At 52.9% G+C, this 22,006-nt stretch overlaps 2 protein-coding genes across 5 annotated transcripts in view; one reads left to right on the forward strand and one right to left on the reverse strand.

Moving 5' to 3' along the window:
• Positions 1-3,955, reverse strand: part of KDM5B (lysine demethylase 5B) — a 90,980-nt gene extending 87,025 nt beyond the window's left edge. For all 3 annotated transcript variants that reach the window (XR_014817548.1, XR_014817549.1, XM_021064567.2), the window contains exon 1: positions 3,666-3,955. Coding sequence is in view for 1 of the 3 variants with exons in the window: in XM_021064567.2 (XP_020920226.2) it covers positions 3,666-3,854 (189 nt within the window). In the remaining 2 variants the exon portion in view is untranslated. The remainder of the gene's footprint in view (positions 1-3,665) is intronic.
• A 2,498-nt stretch (positions 3,956-6,453) lies between these two features.
• Positions 6,454-15,998, forward strand: LOC102163530 (alpha-1,3-mannosyl-glycoprotein 4-beta-N-acetylglucosaminyltransferase-like protein MGAT4E). Of its 2 annotated transcripts, XM_084979460.1 has the most exons (6): positions 6,454-7,848; positions 11,461-11,562; positions 11,676-11,759; positions 12,562-12,695; positions 13,030-13,159; positions 14,807-15,998. In XM_084979460.1, the coding sequence occupies exons 4-6, from the start codon at positions 12,570-12,572 to the stop codon at positions 15,979-15,981; spliced, it is 1,431 nt and encodes a 476-aa protein (XP_084835586.1). In that variant the 5' UTR covers positions 6,454-7,848; positions 11,461-11,562; positions 11,676-11,759; positions 12,562-12,569; the 3' UTR covers positions 15,982-15,998. The 2 variants fall into 2 exon arrangements, with proteins under 2 accessions (XP_084835586.1, XP_084835585.1); XM_084979459.1 differs by lacking the exon at positions 6,454-7,848 and having other exon boundaries at positions 11,358-11,562.
• Positions 15,999-22,006: the final 6,008 nt, after the last annotated feature.

Below are 22,006 nucleotides of genomic sequence, written 5' to 3' on the forward strand. Positions count from 1 at the left end.
TGGGGGTGATGAAAATGTCCTAATGTTGATTGTGGTGATGGTTTTAAAACTCCGTAAAAATACTAAAAACTACTAAATTTCACACTTTAAATTGTATAGTATATAAATGATATCTCAATAAAACTGTGTTAGATTTGTTTTTTTCTTCCCCTGCACTTGCAGCATATGGACGTTCCCCGACCAGGGATAAAACCCTGGCCACCCTGGCCTCCACAGCAACCTGAGGCACTGCAGTGGGAACTGCAAGCAGTAATCTTTTAAAAGTAATTACAGGAATTCCCATTGTGGCACAGCAGGAACAAATCCAACTAGTTAGTATCTGTGAGAATATGGGTTTGATCCCTGGCCTCACTCAGTGGGTCAGGGATCCGGTGTTGCCATGAGCTGCGGTGTGGCCTGGCACGCACATTGCAGTGGCTGTGGTGTAGGCTGGCACCTGTAGCTCCAATTTGACCTCTAGCCTGAGAACTTCCATATGCCATGGGTGTGGCCCTAAAAAAAAAAAAAAAAAAAGTAATTATAAATCATTCCTTGGTTTAAGGATGTTTCTATTGATAAGCTTTTTCTCCAGATGATAACATTTATTTTAAGGTGGCAAGGAATCATAACTAGAGAAAAACTGCTTGATACCAAAGAAAATGGGAAAACAACAGAAAAGATTAGGCCAAAGTCAAGCAACCCTAACACAGGGAGAATGTAGGGTCCGTGTCATTAACAACTCCACCATACAAAGAAATGTTCCTAAGGGTGGAACCAACAGGCTCACTCAAAGATGCTGTTACTAAAACATTTAAAAGTTTCACACTTTGGCTATAAAGCATAAAAACAAAAAGGCTCAAAATAATGATGACTGTAAGTCAAAGTTGAAAAATGTGTCCCTACCATGCCATCTGGGATTTGACTTAACTCCCTGACTTCTGGACACCACCAGAGAGGAAATGTGTGGAATCTGCCTATTTATGGCCAAATATTCTATTTTCGAGGGCAACAAAGCCATCAAATATACACCAATCAAACTTGGGAGATGAAGAAAAGTATTTACTGAGCAGCCAACTATTTTTTGCCTAAAATTAACCATCTCCAAATACCACAAAGTGATATGGAAAATACAATTTGTCCTTAAAAGAAATCTATGTACATCAAGGAGGATATGAAAATCTGCATTTGAAAGATACCAAAACCAGAAGATTAGTTGTAAATTTTAAAAAAGAAGAAAAAAGCCCAGGAAGCAAACCTAGTTCTCCTACATACTTGATGTAACTTGAAAAGAGATTTACCTCCCTCTTTAAACTTATAACTCAGCATTTGAGTACATCTTCCTGACTTATTACCTTTTATCACATATCTTCACAAAGAAATTTCTGTAAACCTAAAGTTTTCAGTAGCAAGTTCAGAACCATCACTGGGAAGCACCTATAAACTGAGGCTTTGTAACTACCATTAATTAAAGATGCAAAGGTAAGGAAAAAAGGAAATAGAAATGCTTCCTAAATCCTTCCCTTACTTCCAAGAAATAAAATGCCAATAGACTCAATCCTCATTTTTAACACAGCCACTTGTATTCCAAAAACTTACTGGTCGTAAATCATCTAGAAATACAGGCATGATATAGCTATTGCCACTGAAAATATTTCCTATCGAGTTTTTTTGTTGCTTTATTTCAACTATATGAAACCACTTGTTCAGTTAGCTTTCTAAAACAAAACTGTTTCTAAAACAAAGACTGTTTACATCTCCATCTCTTAAGAATCCTTTGTTCCAACAAGACCCTTCTTCAAGAGCTACAACTTCTGGAAAGATTTCCCTTTTTGTGGTTATATCAACAATAAATACTGCCAAACTCTTTCCAATTGGCAAAGGAGTTTGTTAAACAAAGGAGGAAGCAAGCCTCCTCCACACAAAGGCGGTCTCCAAAACAGGGCACTGGTTAGGTTTGTGGATTATTTATTTGTGCCTCTTTAATACTCTTCCTCAGGCTGTAGTATGTACTACTCTCAATACAAAATGGTGGCCATCATGTCTCTGACACTCAGAATGGGGAAAGGCAGCAAGATCACACATTTCGTCATGCTTACCATAATATCCTAGCCAAGAAAGGAAATGAGTAGCCAGACCTCTCCAGAGTAACACTACATTTTGGGGGAAAGAGCCCTGCAAAAAGCATGGGATAAGAAAGTAGATAAAGCCCTAGTCCACCACAATACCAACATGGACGACAACTCACTCCCAGCAACCTGACTGCACACATTTGGGCCACCGAAAACTCACTAAGGTTGCCTAGTGTCTGAATAAAACCCCGCTGATGCAAATATAGAATATTCACAGTCACCATTTCTAACGTATGACTTAAACCTCAATTGCTACATGTACATAACCTATGCTTGCAGAACTAAAACCTTGGCTCCAATCCCCCGGTACAACTTCTGCAGGCCTCTTTGCACTCGTAACCGAAATGCACTTCCCTTGAGCCACAACAATCAACCTTGTCCACTTCTTGAAGTGCATCTATTTTCAACATTGCCCCATACTAGCTGACCAGTTATTTCCGGAGACATATATCTAATCTCCATTTTCAAACTAGTCCAAGAAAAGCTCAAGTTATGGGGTCCGCGTTTCAGTTTGGGGGGGAGGGGAAGGGAGTTGGGACGAGGAAGACTCATTGAGGGATCTCCCTCGAAACAGATCTCAGAGCAGAGCGGTTACGTACTGAACCCCGCAACTCTAACGTCACTACAAAGAGCAAAGCCGCGGAAAGAAAGGAGCGGGGGGGGGGGGTCTTCCTCCGCGGGGGCGGGGTAGGGAGAAGGTTCTCAAACTGCAGGAAGGCAGTTAAAACCTCCTTCCAACGGTCCCGATGTGTCCAACCGCCGTTAGGCCGCCTCGGCCCCCGCGGGTCCGAGAGGTGGGCACAGCCTTGGGGGTCCTGAACGCCAACTCCGAGTGGGGGATGGGGGGGGAAGGGGAAAGGAGGGGGGGAGGCCGGGCTGCCCCACGGACGTTGCAGCCGTTGGGGACCGTTTCTGAAACACCCACCCTCACGCCCACCCGGGCTGGGGACTGCGCGGGGACCTCAGGTTCAGGCGGCGACACGGGCGGCATCCGTCTTCGCGGGTGACACCGCCCGCCACGGGCTGCCTTCCGGGCGGCGGCCGGGCCGGGCGGGGGTCGGCGAGCCCCCCGGACCCCACGCTCACGCCCCCTCGGCACGTCTGCCCAGCCCGGCCCGCGGCTCCTCCCGCCCAGCGTCGCCGCCCCGCCTCGCCCCCGGCCCGGGGGGCCCGCCGGGGGTCCGGGCCGGGGCGGGGGGCCGGGCCTGGAGGGTGGGGCGCCAGGTGAGGCCTCCCGGGCCGCCGCCGCCTCCACACAAAGGACCAGGGGCTCCGCCGCCATATTGAAAACTTTCCTCCTCGCGACAACTCGCGGGGCGCGCACCCCGCACCCCTCGGCACCCCGCACCCGCCGCCCCGCACCCTCAGGACCTCCGCGTCCGGCCGTCCGCCGCCCGCCGCCCCGCGGGCTCCAGGTTCACGGCCGCGACCCCCGTGCCGCCCCCGCCGCCTCTCCGTCCGGATCCGAACCCCGGCCCGACCGCTCCGGCCGCCGCCCCCGCGTCCCGCGCCGAGGCCCCGCCGCTCGCCGGGCCGCGAGCGCCGCTCGAGACTCACCGGCGGCGGCCGCACCTTGCAGATCCCGGTCTGCTCGGCTATGGGCCGGATCTTGTGGATGAAGGCGAAGGGGTCGGCGAACTCCTCCCAGCTGGGCTCGAAGACCGGGCACTCAGGCGGCGGCAGGAACTCGCCCAGCGGGCCGGGGCCACCGAGGGCCGGCGCAGGGCGCGGGCCGGGGGCCTCCATCCTCGCGGCGCGACGGACGCGGCCTGGCGACGGTGTTCGGCCTTCCTCCTTCTCCTCCTCCTCAGACTCGGATCTGGCTCCTCAGACTCCGACTCGGAGTCGGAGCGACGCCGCCGCGCAGCACCAGCCACGCCGTGCGCCTCCGCCGCCACGGCGAGGAAAAGGAGTCCCACCCCCACCCCCACCCCACCCCCACCCTCACCCACCCGGCGGCGGAGCGCCCGCCTCCGGGTCGGGCGGGGCGGCCTCCGGGGACCGAGCTCGTCCTCGCGATCCAGCCCAGCCGGCATCCACTGATCATTGACTACGTGCCAGAGTCCCTTCCTCCCTTGGGAAGTTACTGGTCTGGGGGAGAGGCCGGCCGGCGGGTGGACCCTCTTTCCCTCCCGGTCCCGCCCCGTGGGAGGCGCCCGGATAGAAGTACTTGAACACTTGGTTAGACCCCGGAGGGGCGCAGCCTGTCGGGGATGGAGGAGGCTTTTCCAGGTTGAGGGAACAGCTTGAACGTGAGAACAGGCTGTAGGTGAGGAAACAACAGTTCGGAGACTAATAAACTAACAACCCTGAGCACTTCATCTCCTAGGTCCTGTGCCATGTGCTTCCATGATTAATCTTTAATATACACGACAACCCTGTGAGGCAAGTACTCGGTCCATCTTACAGACAAGGATAGCGAGGCACAAGTTGATGAAGCAATTTGCCCAAATTCCTACGGCTAACAAGTGATGGAGACCCCCACTTACTGGAAAGTGGGGGTGTTGAGGCAAGAACGGTCCCCGAGCAATAGGACAACAAGGTTGGATGTGAGAAGAGCAGAAGCCTTGAAATAATCCAGAGAAATGATGGGGCCTAAATCAAGGCAGTGGTGCTATTCGTTAGGAGGAAGGGATCCAAATGTAGGTCATGAAAGTGACAAATGGGGCAGGCAGGATTCAGGTGTTAGGGCACATGCCTGAGTGGATGCGGGCCGTTGACTTCCCAGGGGAACAAGTAGTAGGTCTAGGAAGGGAGATCACGCCTTTGTTTCCTGGTGGACAGGTCGAGCGGGAGGTGTCTGGTGCAGCTGGAGATATCCAGCAGGCTGAGGGGATCAGTCAGAAGGGGAGAGATCAGAACTGGAGGAATGAATGTGCAAGAGACCAGCCTGAGTGATAGCCATTGTTGATGTGATGCTCACTGCCTGTAAGGTATCATTGTAAATGCCTTGCGTGTAGTTGCATATATTAGCGCCTCCAATCTTCACTACCATCCCGCTGAGTAGGCACCGCTGTTATCCCCCACTTTGCGGAGCAGACAAATGAAGGCACAGAGAGGTTAAGTAACTTGAAGAGATAAGAACACTTTCAACACACTTTTTTTTTGGCGGGGGGGGGGGGAGTAATGTCCTGCTCCAGAAAAAAGAGGGAACTCAAAAAGTAGGACTTCAACACCCCCCAAAAAACCTCTTTTATCCAAAAAGCAGCCAAACCGAAGGACTGTTAGCCAGTGCCTCCTTGTTAGATAGGTGTCAAGAGAGTCCTAGCCTTGCTTTCAGACTCACCTGGAGTAAAAAAGTCTCTTATCCTTGACAATTCTTCCACTAAAAGGTTGAAAGGGGAGAAGCCTCTTTGGTAAACTCTTAAGTAAACCCAGAGATACATGACCCCACTAAAAAATTCACAGGTCTTTGGAGAAGGTAGTCCTTTTCTAGCCGTCTAGGGTTTGGGGACCTAGCTAAGCCACTGCAGTGGAGATTTATGCCAAGGGGCAGCTAGCATGCTATCAGAGGAAAAAATCATCGGTGTAAGATGGATATGAGGTAGCAAGTTATGCGTTAATGTTACAATCTAAGTGGGCGGTGTAGAGGAATCCGCTGCAGAAACTCTTTTGACTTTGCTGAATATTTGAAATTTTTTTGTAATAAAACGTTGGGAAGAAAAATCCTCGTTGCTGTTCTTTGCCATGGGGGTCTGCGCTCTAGAGGGTCTCGCTGGAGTTGATTTCCTGTCATGTGCTCTTTCCTGGAAGCGCAGTGAAAACTAGATTCACATCTAAAATCTTTATCTTTAAAGCCAGGTAGGCATAACTTTGAGAAAAACTCCAGACACATAAGGATTAAGACCGAGATGCAGGACAGCGAGCTCACGGATGACTCTCGTGTCCGCAGCTGTGCCCCGGGACGCCCTCAGCCCCAGCCCGTGAGACGCCCCCTCCTGCGTCCCCCACTTCCGGTAGCGACCGCGGCCAAGGGATTTCGAGCCTCTCAGACCCGGCAGCGGCTGTCGGCTCCCCACCGACGCGCCGTGACGCAGAGGGAGGGGCGGCCGCCGGACTGCTAGGGGGCCGAGGATGGACTCCAGGAGGGGACACTCCGGCCGCGGAGGCGCTCCCGGCCCTTTATGATGCGTGTTTACATGCGCGGAGGGATCCGTACAGCTGACAGCCGTGCCGCGCCGGCCCTTCTTTTTTTAAAGAGCCCGGCCACGGGCGCTGATTGGTCGGCCAGCCTCAGCGCTGGTTGGCCAACCGAGGGCGCTGATTGGCCGACCGGCGCGGCGCTCGGGGGCGGGGTGCGCGCCGCATTGTCTGCTCCGCTAAGGAGGGGAGCTCTAGGGGCCCCGCTGCGCTCCCGGGTTGGAGGTCCGGGCCTCGGGACTGTGAGCTGCGAGGCCGGGGCGGACTGGGGTCGCTCCCGGCCGGGGCCGGCGCGTTGTAGCCCTGGCGGCCGGAGCGGAACCAAGTCCTTTCGGGTGCCACGTCTCCAGGAACCTTCCTCACCCGGGACCACAGCCCGCCCCGCCCGGCTCTGTCCCTAGCCGCCGCATTTGTGCGGCTCGGTTGCCTCGCACACGTCCTGGGGGGTCTCTATCCTCTTCCCGCTCGCTTAGGCCCCAGGGGGTCCCTCCCAGCCTACCCGACCCCACCCGACCCGTGCCCTCGTCTCTGCAGCCTGCGCCCCGGCCCGGCCGCCCGGTGATAGGGCGCCCCCGCATTCCTTCCAGGCGCCGCGCTGCAGACTCGCAAACCCAGGGGCGACCTGGCCCCGCGCCACCCACAGGACTAGGCTCTGGGACCGGGGAGGCCCGCTCCCCAGCTGCCGCGGAGGGGGCGGCCCGCGCGGCACGTAGCGCACGTGGAGGGCTGCGCCCGCGGCAGCCTTCCGGGGCGCGTGGGCTGGGCGTGCGCCTCCCCTCCGCCCAGCCCCGTCCTCCGCACCGCCTCGCGCAGTGTCCTTTCCCACACCATCCATCCCTTCCCAGTCCTATCGGACTTTCCCCTCTCCTTTCCCCTTAGTTTTCCCGCCGCGCAGGCCTTTCCTCAGCCTCTTCACAACGCACCTCAGCCCCCCTCCAGTTCACTGCCGTCATCTTTCCCTCCACTTTTGGGGCCCTAGAATGTTTGGTGTTAGATGTCCCGCATAGAAAGCCACAGACCTTGACATCTCAGGATGAGTTGCCGCCTTGGTAGCCTCCGTGTTTTACTTTCTTTATTCTGTGCACTCGCATCACTACTACTAATAAGTAGTAGTTCATTACTACTCTCTCACTGTACCTTTAACTCGGTATTTTTTTTTTTCTACTGCCGTCGCTGCCCTCTTCCCTACACAGGCCCCTCTGCCGCCTCAGGAGTGTAAACCGCTAGAAGGGAAGGCGTCGAGGTCTCCAGCCCCAGGCCCAGGCACGCGCGCGGTAGCCGCCCCACCTTTGTTGAAGCGGGAGGGGGGAGGGGAAATGGCTTTAGTATCTGTAGCTCCATCTGGTCAAGGACGGAGCTTTAGATCAGATAAGAAGAATCTGGCTGCCCAAGTGGAGCAGAAAAAGATCTCACAACAGATCAGTATGCGGGGGTGGGGGGATCCCACCAGTGAGAAGAGACCCCCTGTTCCCCGGTTCCCCCGCCCTGCTCATTCCCTGGAACCAGCAGCCCCTTTGGTGGAACCTCTGTGCTCCCTGTTCAGCCCGCCCCCCGCCAGCTCTGGGTGCTGCCTTTACAGATCGGCTCCCACCATGACAAGGTCTCAGGCTTCTGTCCCTCCTCATCTCCTCTTCCTCTCCAGTCCCAAGACCCCTTCTCTGCTGACTCAGCCCAGAGGGATCCAGGGCTCAGGATTTGGGATTACCTGGGTGTGTGAGGCCTCTCCCCGGGGAGCCTCCATCCCACAAAGCAGCCCTGCCCATAAGGGTGGAGAGGGGCAGCATTACCCACGCCAGCTTCAGGGTGTTTCCTCCCATTCAGGTTGGGCCACTTTGGAGGCTCTGGACTCTGCTGAGAACAGCTGAGAGTCAGAGAGAACATAAGTACCCTATTCACCCTGCAGCCGCCACCATCACCCCTAGGAAGGGCTCTGGACTGAGAACCCCCTCAGCATGCTCAGTGCCTCTGATGGTTGGAATGTTTGGAATTCTCTGCATCCAGGATGAAAGTCTTCCAACGGGAATGAAATGGTTTCAGAGTTCCCGTCGTGGCTCAGTGGTTGAAGAAGCTGACTAGGAACCATGAGGTTGCGGGTTCAATCCCTGGCCTTGCTCAGTGGGTTATAGGATGCCGTGTTGCAGTGAGCTGTGGTGTAGGTCGCAGACACAGCTTGGATCTGGCATTGCTGTGGCTGTGGTGTAGGCCAGCGGCTACAACTCCGCTTCAACCCCTAGCCTGGGAATCTCTATATGCCGCGGTGCAGCCCTAGGAAAAGACAAAAAAAAAAAAAAAAAAAGGAAAGAAGTGGTTTCTATGCCAATTATATCAGAACTTCACAGAGCACTCCAAAGTGTGCCATGCACATTTGAAATTGTTCAGCCAAGCCTTGTTGAGTGTCCAGAACGGGATCTGACACAGAACCCTAACGCAATTAATTCCCTTTCTTCCTAAGCTCCCACCCAAGTTTTTACTTTTAGGCCTTTTTTGTTTGTTTCAGCTGTGGAAGTTCCTGAGCTGAGGATTGACCTATGTCACAGCTGCAGCAGTGCCAGATACTTTCTTTCTTTGTCTTTTTTGGGCAGTACCCGCAGCATATGGAGGTTCCCAGGCTAGGGGTCCAATCAGTGCTGTAGCTGCCGGCCTACACCACAGCCACAGCAACCCAGGATCCAAGGCCCATCTTCGACCTATACCACAGCTCAAGGCAACGAGGGATCCTTAACCCACTGACAAAGGCCAGGTATCGAACCTGAATCCTCATGGATACTAGTCAGGTTTGTTACTGCTGAGCCACAATGGGAACTCCTAAGCCAGATCCTTTAAGCCACTGCATCATGCCAGGGAAAGAAGCCAAGCCTCCACATCAAACCAAGCTGCTGCAGTCGGATTCTTAACCCACTGTGTCACAGCGGGGACTCCTGCTTTCAGACACAGGAGTTTCCTGGTGGCCTAGTGGTTGAGGATCCTGCGTTGTTACTGCTGTGGTTTAACTTCAATCCCTGGCCCCGTAACTTCCACATGCCATGGGATCAGCCAAAGAATTTTAAAATTTTTTGGAGTTCCCGTCGTGGCGCAGTGGTTAACGAATCCGACTAGGAACCATGAGGTCGCGGGTTCGATCCCTACCCTTGCTCAGTGGGTTAATGATCCGGCGTTGCCGTGAGCTGTGGTGTAGGTTGTAGACGCGGCTCGGATCCCGCATTGCTGTGGCTCTGGTGTAGGCCGGGGGCTGCAGCTCCGATTCGACCCCTAGCCTGGGAACCTCCATGTGCCGCGGGAGCGGCCCAAAGAAATAGCAAAAAAGACCAAAAAATTTTTTTTTAATTTTTAAAATAAATTAAAAATAAAAAGACTCTTACATCACTGCCCAGCACTTCGAGAACCTCTCTGTATCCTGGCCTCTGATTTCCACTTCTCTGAGGGCTTTAGAGGAGGCAAACAACAGAGGAAGAGGGGAAAATAAATATATAAGAATTGGTTTCAGGCAGTGATGAACCTGTCTAGTATCTATGAGCAAGCGGGTGTGATCCCTGGCCTCCTTCAGTGAGCTGTGGATGGAGTTTTGGGTGAAGGAGGAAAGAATACTGTTTTACTGTTTTGCCAGACAAAGGGTGACACAGAGTAGGACGGCTGATAAGGATCAGGGTGTATGCAGGGCCTGTGTTCTTTCAATCTGGCCTCAGGGGGTCTGTTGATGAGCTTCTGTGATTGAGGTTATCAAACTGTGACCTCCCTAGAATGAAGAATGCTTCTGTAAAAATACAATGGAATATTACTCAGCCATAAAAAAGAATGAAATAATGCCATTCGCAGCAATCTTTATGGATGAACCTAAAGATTATCATACTGAGTGAAGTAATCAGACAGAGAAAAATAAATATCATGATACCACTTATATGTGAAGTCTAATAAAAATGATAGAAAAGAACTTATGCATAAAACGGAATCAGGGAGGAGTTCCCCTCCTAGCGCAGCGGAAACGAATTTGACTAAGAACCATGAGGTTCAGCTCAGGCTGCGGTTGGCAGCTCACGGAGCTCCTCGAGGCACGGCCCGGGGTGATGGTGGCGCGGCTGCTGCCGGTGCCGTGCACGGGCCAGGCTGCGGGGGCTGGAGCGCAGTGTCCGCGTGTGCGCTTCCTCTGGGTGCGCTGAGCGCCCTCCCCGTTATGTAATCACACTCTGCCCCAGCGCCCCCTGTGCCGCATCGAAGGAGGCTTCTGCCCCCAGCTCGTGTGGCGCTAACTTTATTTTTATAAAGCCGATTCGTATAAACAAAACAAAAACCATGAGGTTGGGGGTTCAATCATGGCCTCACTCAGTGGATTAAGGATCCGGCGTTGCCCTGAGCTGTGCTCTAGTCTCAGATGCAGACGCTGCTCGGATCTGGCATTGCCGTGGCTGTAAGCCGGCAGCTGCAGCTCTGATTCGGCCCCTAGCCTGGGAACCTCCATATGCCGTGGGTGCGGCCCTCAAAAGACAAAAAACAAACAAACAAAAAAAACCCAAACAAAACCAGAATCAGGGAGTTCCTGTTGTGGCTCAGCAGGTTATGAACCCAACTAGTACCCATGAGGATGGCCTTGATCCCTGGTCTTGCTCACTGGGTTAAGGATCTGGCCTTGCCACAACCTGCCGCATGGGCCGAAAATGCAACTCAGATCTGGCGTTGCTGTGGCTGTGATGTAGGCCATGGGCTACAGCTCTGATGAGACCCCCTAGCCTGGGAACCTCCATGTGCCGCAGGAAGCAGCCCTAGAAAAGACGAAAAGACAAAAATAAATTAATAAATTAATTAATTAAATAAATAAATAAGCTCATTAACAAGAACCTATTGTAGGAGTTCCCGTTGTGGCACTGTGGAAACAAATCTGACTAGTATCCATGAAGATGCTGGTTCGATCCCAGGCCCTGGGCAATAGGTCTGGGATCCTGCATTGCTGTGGCTGTGATGGGAGAGCTGGGGACAGAGGGCGGGAGAGCCTGGGGTAGCTCAGAGGGAGTGGAGGAGAGCAGGTCCCTGCTTCTCAGGGGAGCATCACCCACAAGTTAAGTCCTGGACAGGTGTACCTGTGATGATGGGGTAGGTGGCGAGGACACAGAGCCACATCACAGAGGGGGCTTAGCTCAAGGCTGAAGAACTGCGGGATGGGGGGCGGGGGGCTCACTTTGCTGTGCTTGGCCTCACCCGCCCCATCCTCTCTGTTCATTAGCTGAAGAGACTGGTTCTCAGCATCTCAGCTCCTCTTCCCTCCTCTTCCAGGAGCCTGTGGAACTCAGAGGGCTGAGCGAGGGCCGTGCTCCCAGTGTGACAGGTAAACCGCATTGTGGGGTGGGGGTGGGGGTGGGGCACACGGGAACAGGGCTGTTCACTGGGGGTGAATTCCTCTGGCTATAGTTGTAAAGCCTCCATGTATTTGTGTTCTAGAGAAAAGAAGCCTATTTCTGTTATGTATAGTGGTTTGTATCTGAATCACCTAGCCGACTAAAAGCCTTGGCTTAAGGAAACCAGGTAAGAAAAGTTTAAGCCTTCCTACCAAATATAAGTATTATCTTTGCAGTTCCTATCAAAAAGCTAAATTGTTGGGAGTTCCTGTCACAGTTAAGCAGAAACAAATCTGACTAGGAAGCATGAGGTTGCGGGTTCGAACCCTGGCATCACTCAGTGGGTTAAGGATCCGGTGTTGCCAGGAGCTGTGGTGTAAGTTGCAGACATGGCTTGGATCTGGCTGTGGTGTAGACTGGCAGCTGTAGCTCCAATTTGACCCCTATCCTGGGAACCTCCATGTGCTGCAGGTGCAGCCCTAAAAAGACGAAAAAAAAAAAAAAAAAGTTAACAGAATCATGTCCTAATAAAGGTCTGTTAATAAGATTAAGGATTGGAATAAATTAAGGCTAGCCTTTCCAAAAAGCAAGAAAGGCACTAAATTGCTTAGCACTTACCAACACTGCAGGTTCAGCTATTTTAATAAATAGTTTGACTTCTGTTTTAAAAAGCAGGGGTGGGTAGTGCCATCTATCTCTTAAGATAAAGGGGCCTCATCACCAAAGCCCCAGCAGCAAACCTTTGAAGCCTTTGAGAAGGGAAAACTTAGAGCAGCTGGATCCTGAGACAAACCTTTAAAGAGAAGGCGGCCTTCCTGCTTCAGGCGGGGAGGGTCCCAGCACACACAGAAGGGCAGGCTTGGGAAGCAAGTGGACACCAGTGAGAGGAAGGACAGAACCTGGGGTTGGGAGAGGGAGGCTCCCAGGCGGGGGAGTGCTGCAGCCGGTGGCCGGAGTGGCCTCGCTGTCACGCTGTCCTTCTGCTGCAGGAGCTGCCATGCGGTGTTCCATCAGGTTCTGCTGTATAACCTCGGTGGGCATTGGATTCCTGTGGCTCTTCCGCACCCTGACAGCCCCCCAGGAAATTGAAGAGGACCAGAGCATGATGGCCACCAAAGCCCAAGTAGCAACCTTGCTGTCCCTATGGGAATTGGGGGGATGGTGTGGACCGGCAAATTTTTTTGAAGGCACCTGTACTTTTCACCAGAGAGCAGGAGGCTCCAAGGGCAGTGGGGGGATGGACCCAGCTGGACCCATCCGTCCACAAAGAAGCCACATCTCCCCCATATTTGTTAAGATAAGGAAGAAAGCAGATACCTCTGTGCCCCGGGTACTCTGGCCAGTGGTCAGCCCGAGAATGGGCCAGCCTCGCTCCGGGGAGTCATCTGCTCTACATTGTTCCCTGGAAAAGCTGGTGGGAAACCACTCAGGGCTGAATTCTGCTCTTTTTATGAAAGGAGGACCCTGTTGCTCCTCTGCCGATGCCCCAGGAAAAAACTTACAGGAGAGAGAGGGATCTGGAGCCACCAATAGACTGGCAGAACCTCACCTTCAAATATTTGGAAAAACTCCAGCAGAGAAGAAAGAGTGAGTTCAAGGGAGGGGGTGGGCTTCCCAGGAGAGGGGGGCCGTCAGGAGGCACAAGGTGACTGCAGGAGGAGAGGGGAGGGAAGCGAGAGGGCAGGCTGTGAACCGGTTCATTCTCCCCATCAAGGAGTTTGTGCACAGGGGAAAGAAGGAGGGAAAGGGTTAGGTAGTTGCCAGTGGGAAGGCGGAGTCCCTGGATTTGGGAATTTTGGGGGCAGAAGGGGCCTTCAAACCATGTTATCCAATGCACTGAGGTTTTTTTTGTTTTTGTTTGTTTGTTTTTGTTTTGTCTTTTTGCCTTTTCTAGGGCTGCTCCTGCAACATATGGAGGTTCCCAGGCTAGCGATCTCATCAGAGCTGTAGCTGCCGGCCTACACCACAGCCACATCAATGCAGGATCCGAGCCACGTCTGTGACCTGCACCGCAGCTGACAGCAACACCGGATCCTTAACCCACTGAGCAAGGCCAGGGATTGAACCCGCAACCTCATGGTTCCCAGTCAGGTTCTTTAACCACTGTACCACAACGGGAACTCCTAATGCACTGAGTTTTATGGCTCGGGAACTAAGCTCAGGGGTAAAGGGTCTGCTCTAGGTCACACAGTCAGTTGGTGGCAGAATGGAGACAGTGCCTTGGGTTTCCAACCTCCAGCAGAAGTGCCTTTTCTTTCTTTTCTTTTCCTTTTTCGGGCCGCACCTGCAGCATATGGAAGTTTCTGAGCTGGGGTGGAATGGGAGCCACGGCTGCGTCCTGCACCACAGCCACAGCTATGGCAGATGCAAGCCACATCTGCGACCTATGCCACTGGATCCTCAGTCCACTGAGAGAGGCCAGGGCTCGAACCAAATCTCTTGGATACTAGTCAAGTTCTGAAACCTGCTGAGCCTGGAACTCCAAAAGAGCTAATTTTTTTTTTGGTCTTTTTGCCATTTCTTGGGCTGCTCCCGCGGCATATGGAGGTTCCCAGGCTAGGGGTCTCATCAGAGCTGTAGCTGCAGCCTATGCCAGAGCCACAGCAACGCAGGATCCGAGCCACGTATGCAACCTACACCATAGCTCACTGCAATGCCGGATCCTTAACCCACTGAGCAAGGGCAGGGATCGAACCCGCAACTTCGTGGTTCCTAGTTGGATTCATTAACCACTGTGCCACGATGGGAACTCCCAAAAGAGGTAATATTTCTTGAGCATTTAAACCATGTGCCACAAAGTCTGGCTCAAAAGACACTCGGAGGAGTTCCCACTGTGGCACAGCAGGTTAAGGACCCAGGGTCATCTGTGCAGCTGCTCAGGTCCATGTGGAGTTAAGGGCTCGAATCCTGCCCTGTGCAGTGGGTTAAAGATCCTGTATCACAGCAGCTGTGGTGTAGGCTGAAGCTGCGGTTGGGATTCAGTCAGTAGGAACTTCCCCATGCTGGGGCCAGAGGGGATGGCAGCGCTATCAGTTTAGTGCCTCCCGACAGCGGGTGTGTGCACCGGGCACATGGTGACATCGTTAAAATGCAGATTCCTTTGGGGAACTAAGGCCCACACTGAGTAGCAAGGCTGTAAACACCCCCTCTGCAGGTGGAATAGGAAAGGAAAGCCAATGGGCACCCCCAGCTGGCCAGCCTGGCACACTGACAGTGCCCTGCCTGCCTCCCCAGCCTGGCTGACGGTGGGCATCTCCTCGAGGTCCTGGCTGGACCGCAGCAGCCTCTTGTCCACGCTGCTGTCCCTGTTCCGAGCCACCTCGAAGGCGGAGCAGAAGCACCTCACGGTGCTGGTCCACCTGGCGGACCTGGACCTCCCTGAGCTCAGAGAGACAGTCTTCCACCTTTCAAGCCTCTTCAGCCCCCAGCTCCTGGCGGGGCAGCTGCTGCTGATCCACGCACCACCTGATGCCTACCCCGTGGAGGCGAGCATCAGGGGCCCGGCCTGGCACCCAGACAGTGTGTTCTCCAGGCAGAACTTGGAGCACGCCTACCTCGTGAGCTCCGCTGCCAGGCTCTCGGAATACTTCCTGCTGCTGGAGGACAACGCCTTCTGTGCCCCCAGCTTCCTCAGCCACATTCAGTGGAAGGTGGACACCATGAAGTCTGAGCCCTGGGTGCTCCTGGAATTCTCCAACATGGGCTTCCTGGGCAAACTCTTCCACAGCAGGGACCTCCCGGTCCTGGCCCACTTCCTCCTCCTCTTCTACACAGAGAAGCCCCTCGACAGACTCATCCCTCATTTCCGCACCCTCCTGGCCCAGAAGGACCCCATCCTCTGCCGCCCTTTCCTCTTCTACCAGAGGAACTCCTTCCAGGCCTCTAACGACAGCTGGAAGGCCTCCGATGCGCAGAGGAAGAGCCCCCGTGGTCCCCACAACCCCCCGGGAGCCGTTTTCACCGACATGAAGGTTTTTGATGTGCACTTCCCCTGGGAGGCCTACACGCTGGACGAGTCCTTCTTCTGGACCCACGGAGTCAGGGCAGGAAACCACCTGACGGTCATTCTGAACCAATCGGCCAACCTGAGACGCGTGCAGGTGCTGACCGGCACCATCGTGGACGGGACCCATGCCCTGGAGAAGGGGCAGGTGGAGCTAGGCTATGACCCCGAGGGGGTGCCCCAGCACTGCACCAGCTTCGCCCTGCTGGGCCGGCTCTGGGAAGGGCAGCTGGATCAGGAGATATGGCCGAGGAGCATGGGGTACGATGTGAGCTGTGTGAGGCTGATGGCCAACACCGATCAGGTTGGCAGTCTCATAATCAGGCACATTTACCTCTGGGAGGAACATGCCGGGGACATAGAAGCAGCTTGGGGTGAGGATAATTCAGTGACTGTGAAACATTAAAGCTGGAAAGCTTTTCAGTCGAGCGTGTCTTTGTCTGGGGGACACAGGGGAGCTGCCAGGGGGTGAGGGGCAGAGAGGAGACACTGCTGATCTTCCAGCGCCACCACGATGTTAGACCCATCCCTTCCTTTTTCTACCCAAACAGGTGACTCTTAGAGGATGTCGTTTCTGGGGCCAGGTACAGCTTAGCCCAATTTGGGGCAAGGGCGGGGTCACTCCTGGAAGCTTTGTATTATTCTTGGGGTACTGAGAACAACCCAAGTACAGGCTGTCTGCGTGTGTGCAAACACACTCATGTGTGTCTGCCCACAGTTAGAGATGAGGGGTGAGCATAACAGGAGGGAGGGGGGGGGAAACCATTGCAAGGCCCTGGAACAGACTTCATGAGAAGCTAGGGAAGGAACTTTCATTGGAAGTCGAGCTCTCTGAGGTTCTGGAATGTAGCAGCTGGAAAGACTGCAATAAAACTGACCCCTTGACCCTGTCCTTTTAAGCCGTTCTGTGCTGAGGTCTAGTTCCCGCTTACCCTCGCAAACAAACTTAGGCATAAATAGTTTGTATATAAAAATTCACTTCCTCCCCCGCCCTGGCTTCAGCATCTGTGCCTTTCCTCCCTACTTGTAACGACAGAGATGATCAAACCCCAGTGGTATCTTTTTCAAATCTCATACTCCTAAACTCTCGCAGCAATGCACATACGAGTACAAAAGCACGAGTAGTGCTTTTCCTGGACTCCTGGGATTCATCCACCCATCAGAATTACTGAATCCGGGAGTTCCCGTCTTGGCACAGTGGTTAGCGAATCTGACTAGGAACCATGAGGTTGCGGGTTCGGTCCCTGTCCTTGCTCAGTGGGTTAACGATCCGGCGTTGCCGTGAGCTGTGGTGTAGGTTGCAGACGCGGCTCGGATCCTGCATTGCTGTGGCTCTGGCGTAGGCGGGGGGCTACAGCTCCGATGAGACCCCTAGCCTGGGAACCTCCATATGCCGCGGGAGCGGCCCAAAGAAATAGCAAAAAGACCAAAAAAAAAAAAAAGAATTACTGAATCCCTATTGTGTGCCAGGAACCAAAAAAGCTCCCGTTGGGGTTAAGAAGCATGGAGTCTTTGAGGAGTATAGACCTTTGCTAAAACTTGGTTGGGGGAGTTCCCACTGTGGCACAACAGGATCGGCAGCATCTTGGAAGCACTGAGACGCAAGTTCCATTCCCTGGCCTGCATGGTCGATTCCAGCCCCTGGCTCCAGCTGGCACAGTAGGTTAAGGATCTGGTGTTGCCACGGCTTAGGTAGCAACTGCAGCTCGGATCTGATCCCTGGTCCAGGAATTCTGTATGTCTTGGAGCGGCCAAAAAAAGAAAAAAAAATCAAATGAAACTTGATTGGGAACTTAGGAAAGGCTTTTTGGAAGATGAGGCATCTAAGCCTAGACCTGTCAGATAATTGGAGAAGATAGCCAGGTGATGAGGAAAGAAGCCAGGGTGATCTTCCAGTAAAAGGAACAGCTTGCAGGAGTCCCTGTCATGGCTCAGCCAGCGGTCAATGAACCAGACTAGGAACCATGAAGTTTCGGGTTCGATCCTAGCCTCGCTCAGTGGGTTAAGGATCTGGCGTTGCCGAGCTGGGGTGTAGGTAGCAGACGTAGCTCAGATCTGGCATTGCTGTGGCTGTGGTGTAGGCTGGCAGCTACAGCTCTGATTGGACCCCTAGCCTGGGAACCTCCATATGCCATGGGTGTGGCCCTAAAAGAAAAAAAAAAGTGATGTTGAAATAGCTGAAAAGCCACATGCAGAGGAGTAAAGTGTGACTCTTGCCTCATATTATGTAAAAAACTGACCTCAGAATGGATAGACATAGATATAAGAGCTAAAACTATAAAACTCTTAAAAGAAAACTTAGGAGGAAATTGTTGTGACCTTGGATTAGGTAATAGATTATTAGATACAACACCAAGAGCACAAGTTATCAAAAAAGTAGGTAGATTAGAGTTCCCTTTGTAGCTCAGTGGTTAACGAACCTGACTAGTGTCCATGAAGACATGGGTTCGATCCCTGGCCTCACTCAGTTGGTTAAGGATCTGGCATTGCTGTGAGCTGTGGTGTAGGTCGTAGACGTGGCTCAGATATGGTGTTGCTGTGGCTGTGGTGAAGGCTGGCAGCTACAGCTCTGATTGGACCCCTAGCCTGGGAACCTCCATATGCCTCGGGTGTGGCCCTAAAACACAAAAAGACAAATTAAAAAAAAAAAAAAAAAAAAAGAATCCAGTGTTGCTGAGAGCTGTGGTGTAGGCCGGCAGCTCCAGCTCCAATTCAACCCCTAGCCTAGGAACTTCCACATGCCATGGATGCAGCCCTAAAAAGAAAAAGAAAAAAGAGTGTGAAAAGACAACCCACAGAAGAGAAAATATTTGCAAATCATATATGTAATGAGACTGGTGTCCAGCTTGTGTAAAGAAACCTGCACTCACTAATAAAAAGATACGGAGTTCCCGTGGTGCACAGCGGGTTAATGACCCCACATTATCACCCTGCATTATCACTGCAGCAGCACAGGCTGCTCCTGTGGCCCAGATTCCACCCCTGGCCCAGGAACTTCCACTTGCCAAATCAGCCAAAAAGACAACAAACAAAAGCAAAGGATTTGAATAGATATTTCTCCAGAGAAGATATGCAAATGATCAATAAGCACATGAAAAGACACTCATCATTAGTCATCAGGGAAATGCAAATCAAAAACCACAATGAAATACCACTTCATACTCACTAGGACAGCTATTTAAAAAACTGAAAACAATTGTCAGTGAGGTGCGGAGAACCTGGAGCCTCATACAGGCTTGTGGGTTGTAAAATGGTACAGCCTCTTTGGAAAACTCTGTAACAACTCTCAGGAGTTCCGTCATGGCACAGCGGAAAACATGCGGTTGCGGATTTGATCCCCCGCCTCGCTCAGTGCGTTGAGGATCTGGTGTTGCCATGAGCTGTGGTGCAGACAGGATGGGATCCTGCGTTGCTGTGGCTGTGGTATAGGTCGGCAGCTGTAGCTCTAATTGGACCCCTAGCCTCGGAACCTCCAAATGCTGTGGGTGCAGCTCTAAAAAAAAAAAAATAATAATTAAAAAAAATAAAAGAAATAAAAGAAAAAACAAAATCCTCAAAATCTTAGTTTCCATATGACCCAGGAATTCCACTCCGAGGTATATACGTGCTCAAGGAAATGAAAGCTACATCAGCACAAAGACTTACACGTGACCGGTCATAACGGCATTATTATTATTATTATTTTTTTGTCTTTTGTCTTTTTTTGTTGTTGCTATTTCTTGGGCCGCTCCCGCGGCATATGGAGGTTCCCAGGCTAGGGGTCTCATCGGAGCTGTAGCCCCCCCGCCTACGCCAGAGCCACAGCAATGCGGGATCCGAGCCGCGTCTGCAACCTACACCACAGCTCACGGCAACGCCGGATCGTTAACCCACTGAGCAAGGGCAGGGACCGAACCCGCAACCTCATGGTTCCTAGTCGGATTCGTTAACCACTGTGCCACGACGGGAACTCCATAACAGCATTATAATAACCAAGATGTGGAAGCAATCTACATGTCTGTCAGGCAAAATATGGTGTATCTTACCATGAGATACTATTCAGACATAAAAGGGAATGGAGCACTGGTCCATGCTACAACTGCACAAACCTTTACAACGCTGTGCTACACGAAAGCAGCCAGTCACCTAAGGCCACTTCTGGTCCAGAGAGCGAGACAACTGAAATGCAGAATCAAGGGGACAGAGAGGCGAGGAGAGCCTGATGGTGCCTGGAGCCATCAGGGGAGGCTTCACGGAGGAGGTGACAGCCACAGAGGAGATATTCTCAGGCAGGGAACGTGGAGGGAGGCATGAGAGTCAGGAGCCCGAGTTCCCAGCAGTGCACCCCCACTCGTTTCTGTGACGCAGGTGGGCGGCACAAGCCTAGTGAGAACCAGGAAGCCAAAGCGTTGTCCTCACTGGCGTGGGAGTCCCAGCCTCCGTGTCTGGGAGACAATGGAGGGTAAAGCGGAAACAAGGCAAGTTCCCACCAGCCCCCTCCTACCCACCCCCGAACCCTTCCCTGCCCGTCCAGTCCCCGCAGCCATCCCCAGTCTGGCTGCCCCCCTGCACCTGCCACTTCCTTTGTCAAAGGCAGCTGCTCTCTGTCCTCCTGAATTGCCTCTGTGTGTGGGTAGCTGGGTTCCTGGCCAGGCCTGGACACCCCTCACCCGGGGATCGGGGGAGGGGCCTGCACTGCCCCAGGGCCACCAGTGAGGTCCCTGCCCCCCGCCCCCACTCCTCCTCACTGAGTTAAGAACAATTTTTTTTTTTTTTTTTGTCTTTTGTCTTTTTAGAGTCACACTTGTGGTATATGGAGGTTCCCAAGCTAGGGGTCTCATCAGAGCTATAGATGCCAGCCTACACCATAGACACAGCAGTGCCAGATCTGAGCCGTGTCTGCGACCTACACCACAGCTCATGGCAACACTGGATCCTCAACCCACTGAGCGAGGCCAGGGATCCAACCCAAAACCTCATGGTTCCTAGTCAGGTTCATTTCCACTGTGCCACGACAGGAACTCCAAGAACAATTTTTTTTTTTCTTTTGATTGAAATTCTGTTTGTTTGAGCTATGAGTGTCAGGTTGAGGAATGTTTTTCTAAAAAGTGTACATGGCCCTGGTCCTATTATGCTGGTTCTGGGGCTCTGAGCAGCACTTCTGAACCCTGGCTCAGGTTCTTTTTTGTGTGCATGTGTGTGTTTTTAGGGCTGCACCCATGGCATATGGAGGTTAATCAGAGCTGCAGCTGCCAGCCTACACCACAGCCATAGCAACTCGGGATCCAAGCCATGTCTGCGACCTATACCACAGCTCACAGCATTGCCAGATCCTTAACCCACTGAGCAAGGTCAGGGATTGAACTTGTGTCCTCATGGATACTAGTCAGATTCGTTTCTGCTGCTGGCTCGGGTTTTTTAAAGCCAGAGGAGCCTGGACCTACCCTAGACCATCCGCAAGAAGCCCTGGGATGGTTGTGAAAGCTCCCAGGTGACTCTGATGCCAGGTCAGCTAGGTGGGGGTGAAGCCACAGCCCCTCTCTGTGTGGTCTTGAACCAGCAGCACACCATCCCCTGAGAGCTTGTTACAAGTGCAGAGTCCTCCCCACCCCCACCTGCTGAGTCAGACACTCACGGGGTGGGGATGGGAGTAGCAGGCTATGTGGACAAGCCCTGCAGGGGATTCTGATCCAGGCTAAAGAACCTTCAGGGAGGCACGAAGTTTTAACACTGAGCAATCACATAGGACATCTTATCTCAGATGGGAAATCAATGGAGGGAGAGTGTCCCCAGGGCCCCATCAATCAAGTCCTTGGCAGTGGGCAGCCTGCAGAGAGGTCCACACACTGGCCCCCATCCCTGGGCATGGAGGTCACCTTGCAGCAAGAGGCAGACTTAATGTTCCTCTTTGTATTAGGTTGCCAGGCTTTGTCACAAAGTGCCACAAACTGGGTGGCCTACGACCATAGACATTCATGGACCATCCTGGGGGCTAGATCCCAAATCAGGGTGTTGCCAGGGTTGTTTCCTCTGAAGCGTTCAGAGAGGCTCTGCGCCAGGCCTCTTTCCTGGTAACCGTGGGTACTTAGCTCCCATTTTTTGTGGGGGGTGGCACTCTGGTGGCAGGTGGAAGTTCCTGGGCTGGGGACTGAACCCGTGCCATAGCAGTCTTCACGTGGCATTCTCCTTTGCATGTGTATGTGTCCACATTCCTCTCATATGGATTTGGGATCCACCTACTGCAGTATGACTTCATCCTAATGAATTACATCTGCAGAGACCCTGTTTCCCATAAGGGCCCATTCTGGAAGCTGAGGGTTGGAACTTCCACATGTGATTTAGCCAGAATGGGGGAGGGAGGGGCCCGGGACACAACCAACCCAGCACACCCCCCACTGAAGTCGGGCCTTCCGCCTGGGTCTGCAGAGGTCTCCTGGCTTCTGTCACACCCT

The sequence above is a fragment of the Sus scrofa genome, chromosome 10 (assembly GCF_054392235.1).
Source record: "Sus scrofa isolate SSC_HxYL_T2T_F1_AM1 chromosome 10, Sscrofa_HxYL_maternal_Yorkshire_Landrace_v2.0, whole genome shotgun sequence".
Classification (NCBI taxonomy): Eukaryota; Metazoa; Chordata; class Mammalia; order Artiodactyla; family Suidae; genus Sus; species Sus scrofa.

What these genes read in the sequence shown, in the direction of transcription:
- LOC102163530 (XM_084979460.1), top strand. Translation starts at nt 12,570, where the DNA reads ATGCGGTGTTCCATCAGGTTCTGCTGTATAACCTCGGTGGGCATTGGA. An exon ending in TGATGGCCACCAAAGCCCAA is followed by an intron (nt 12,696 to 13,029) that starts GTAGCAACCTTG and finishes TTTTTATGAAAG; the next exon opens with GAGGACCCTGTTGCTCCTCT. An exon ending in ACTCCAGCAGAGAAGAAAGA is followed by an intron (nt 13,160 to 14,806) that starts GTGAGTTCAAGG and finishes CTGCCTCCCCAG; the next exon opens with CCTGGCTGACGGTGGGCATC.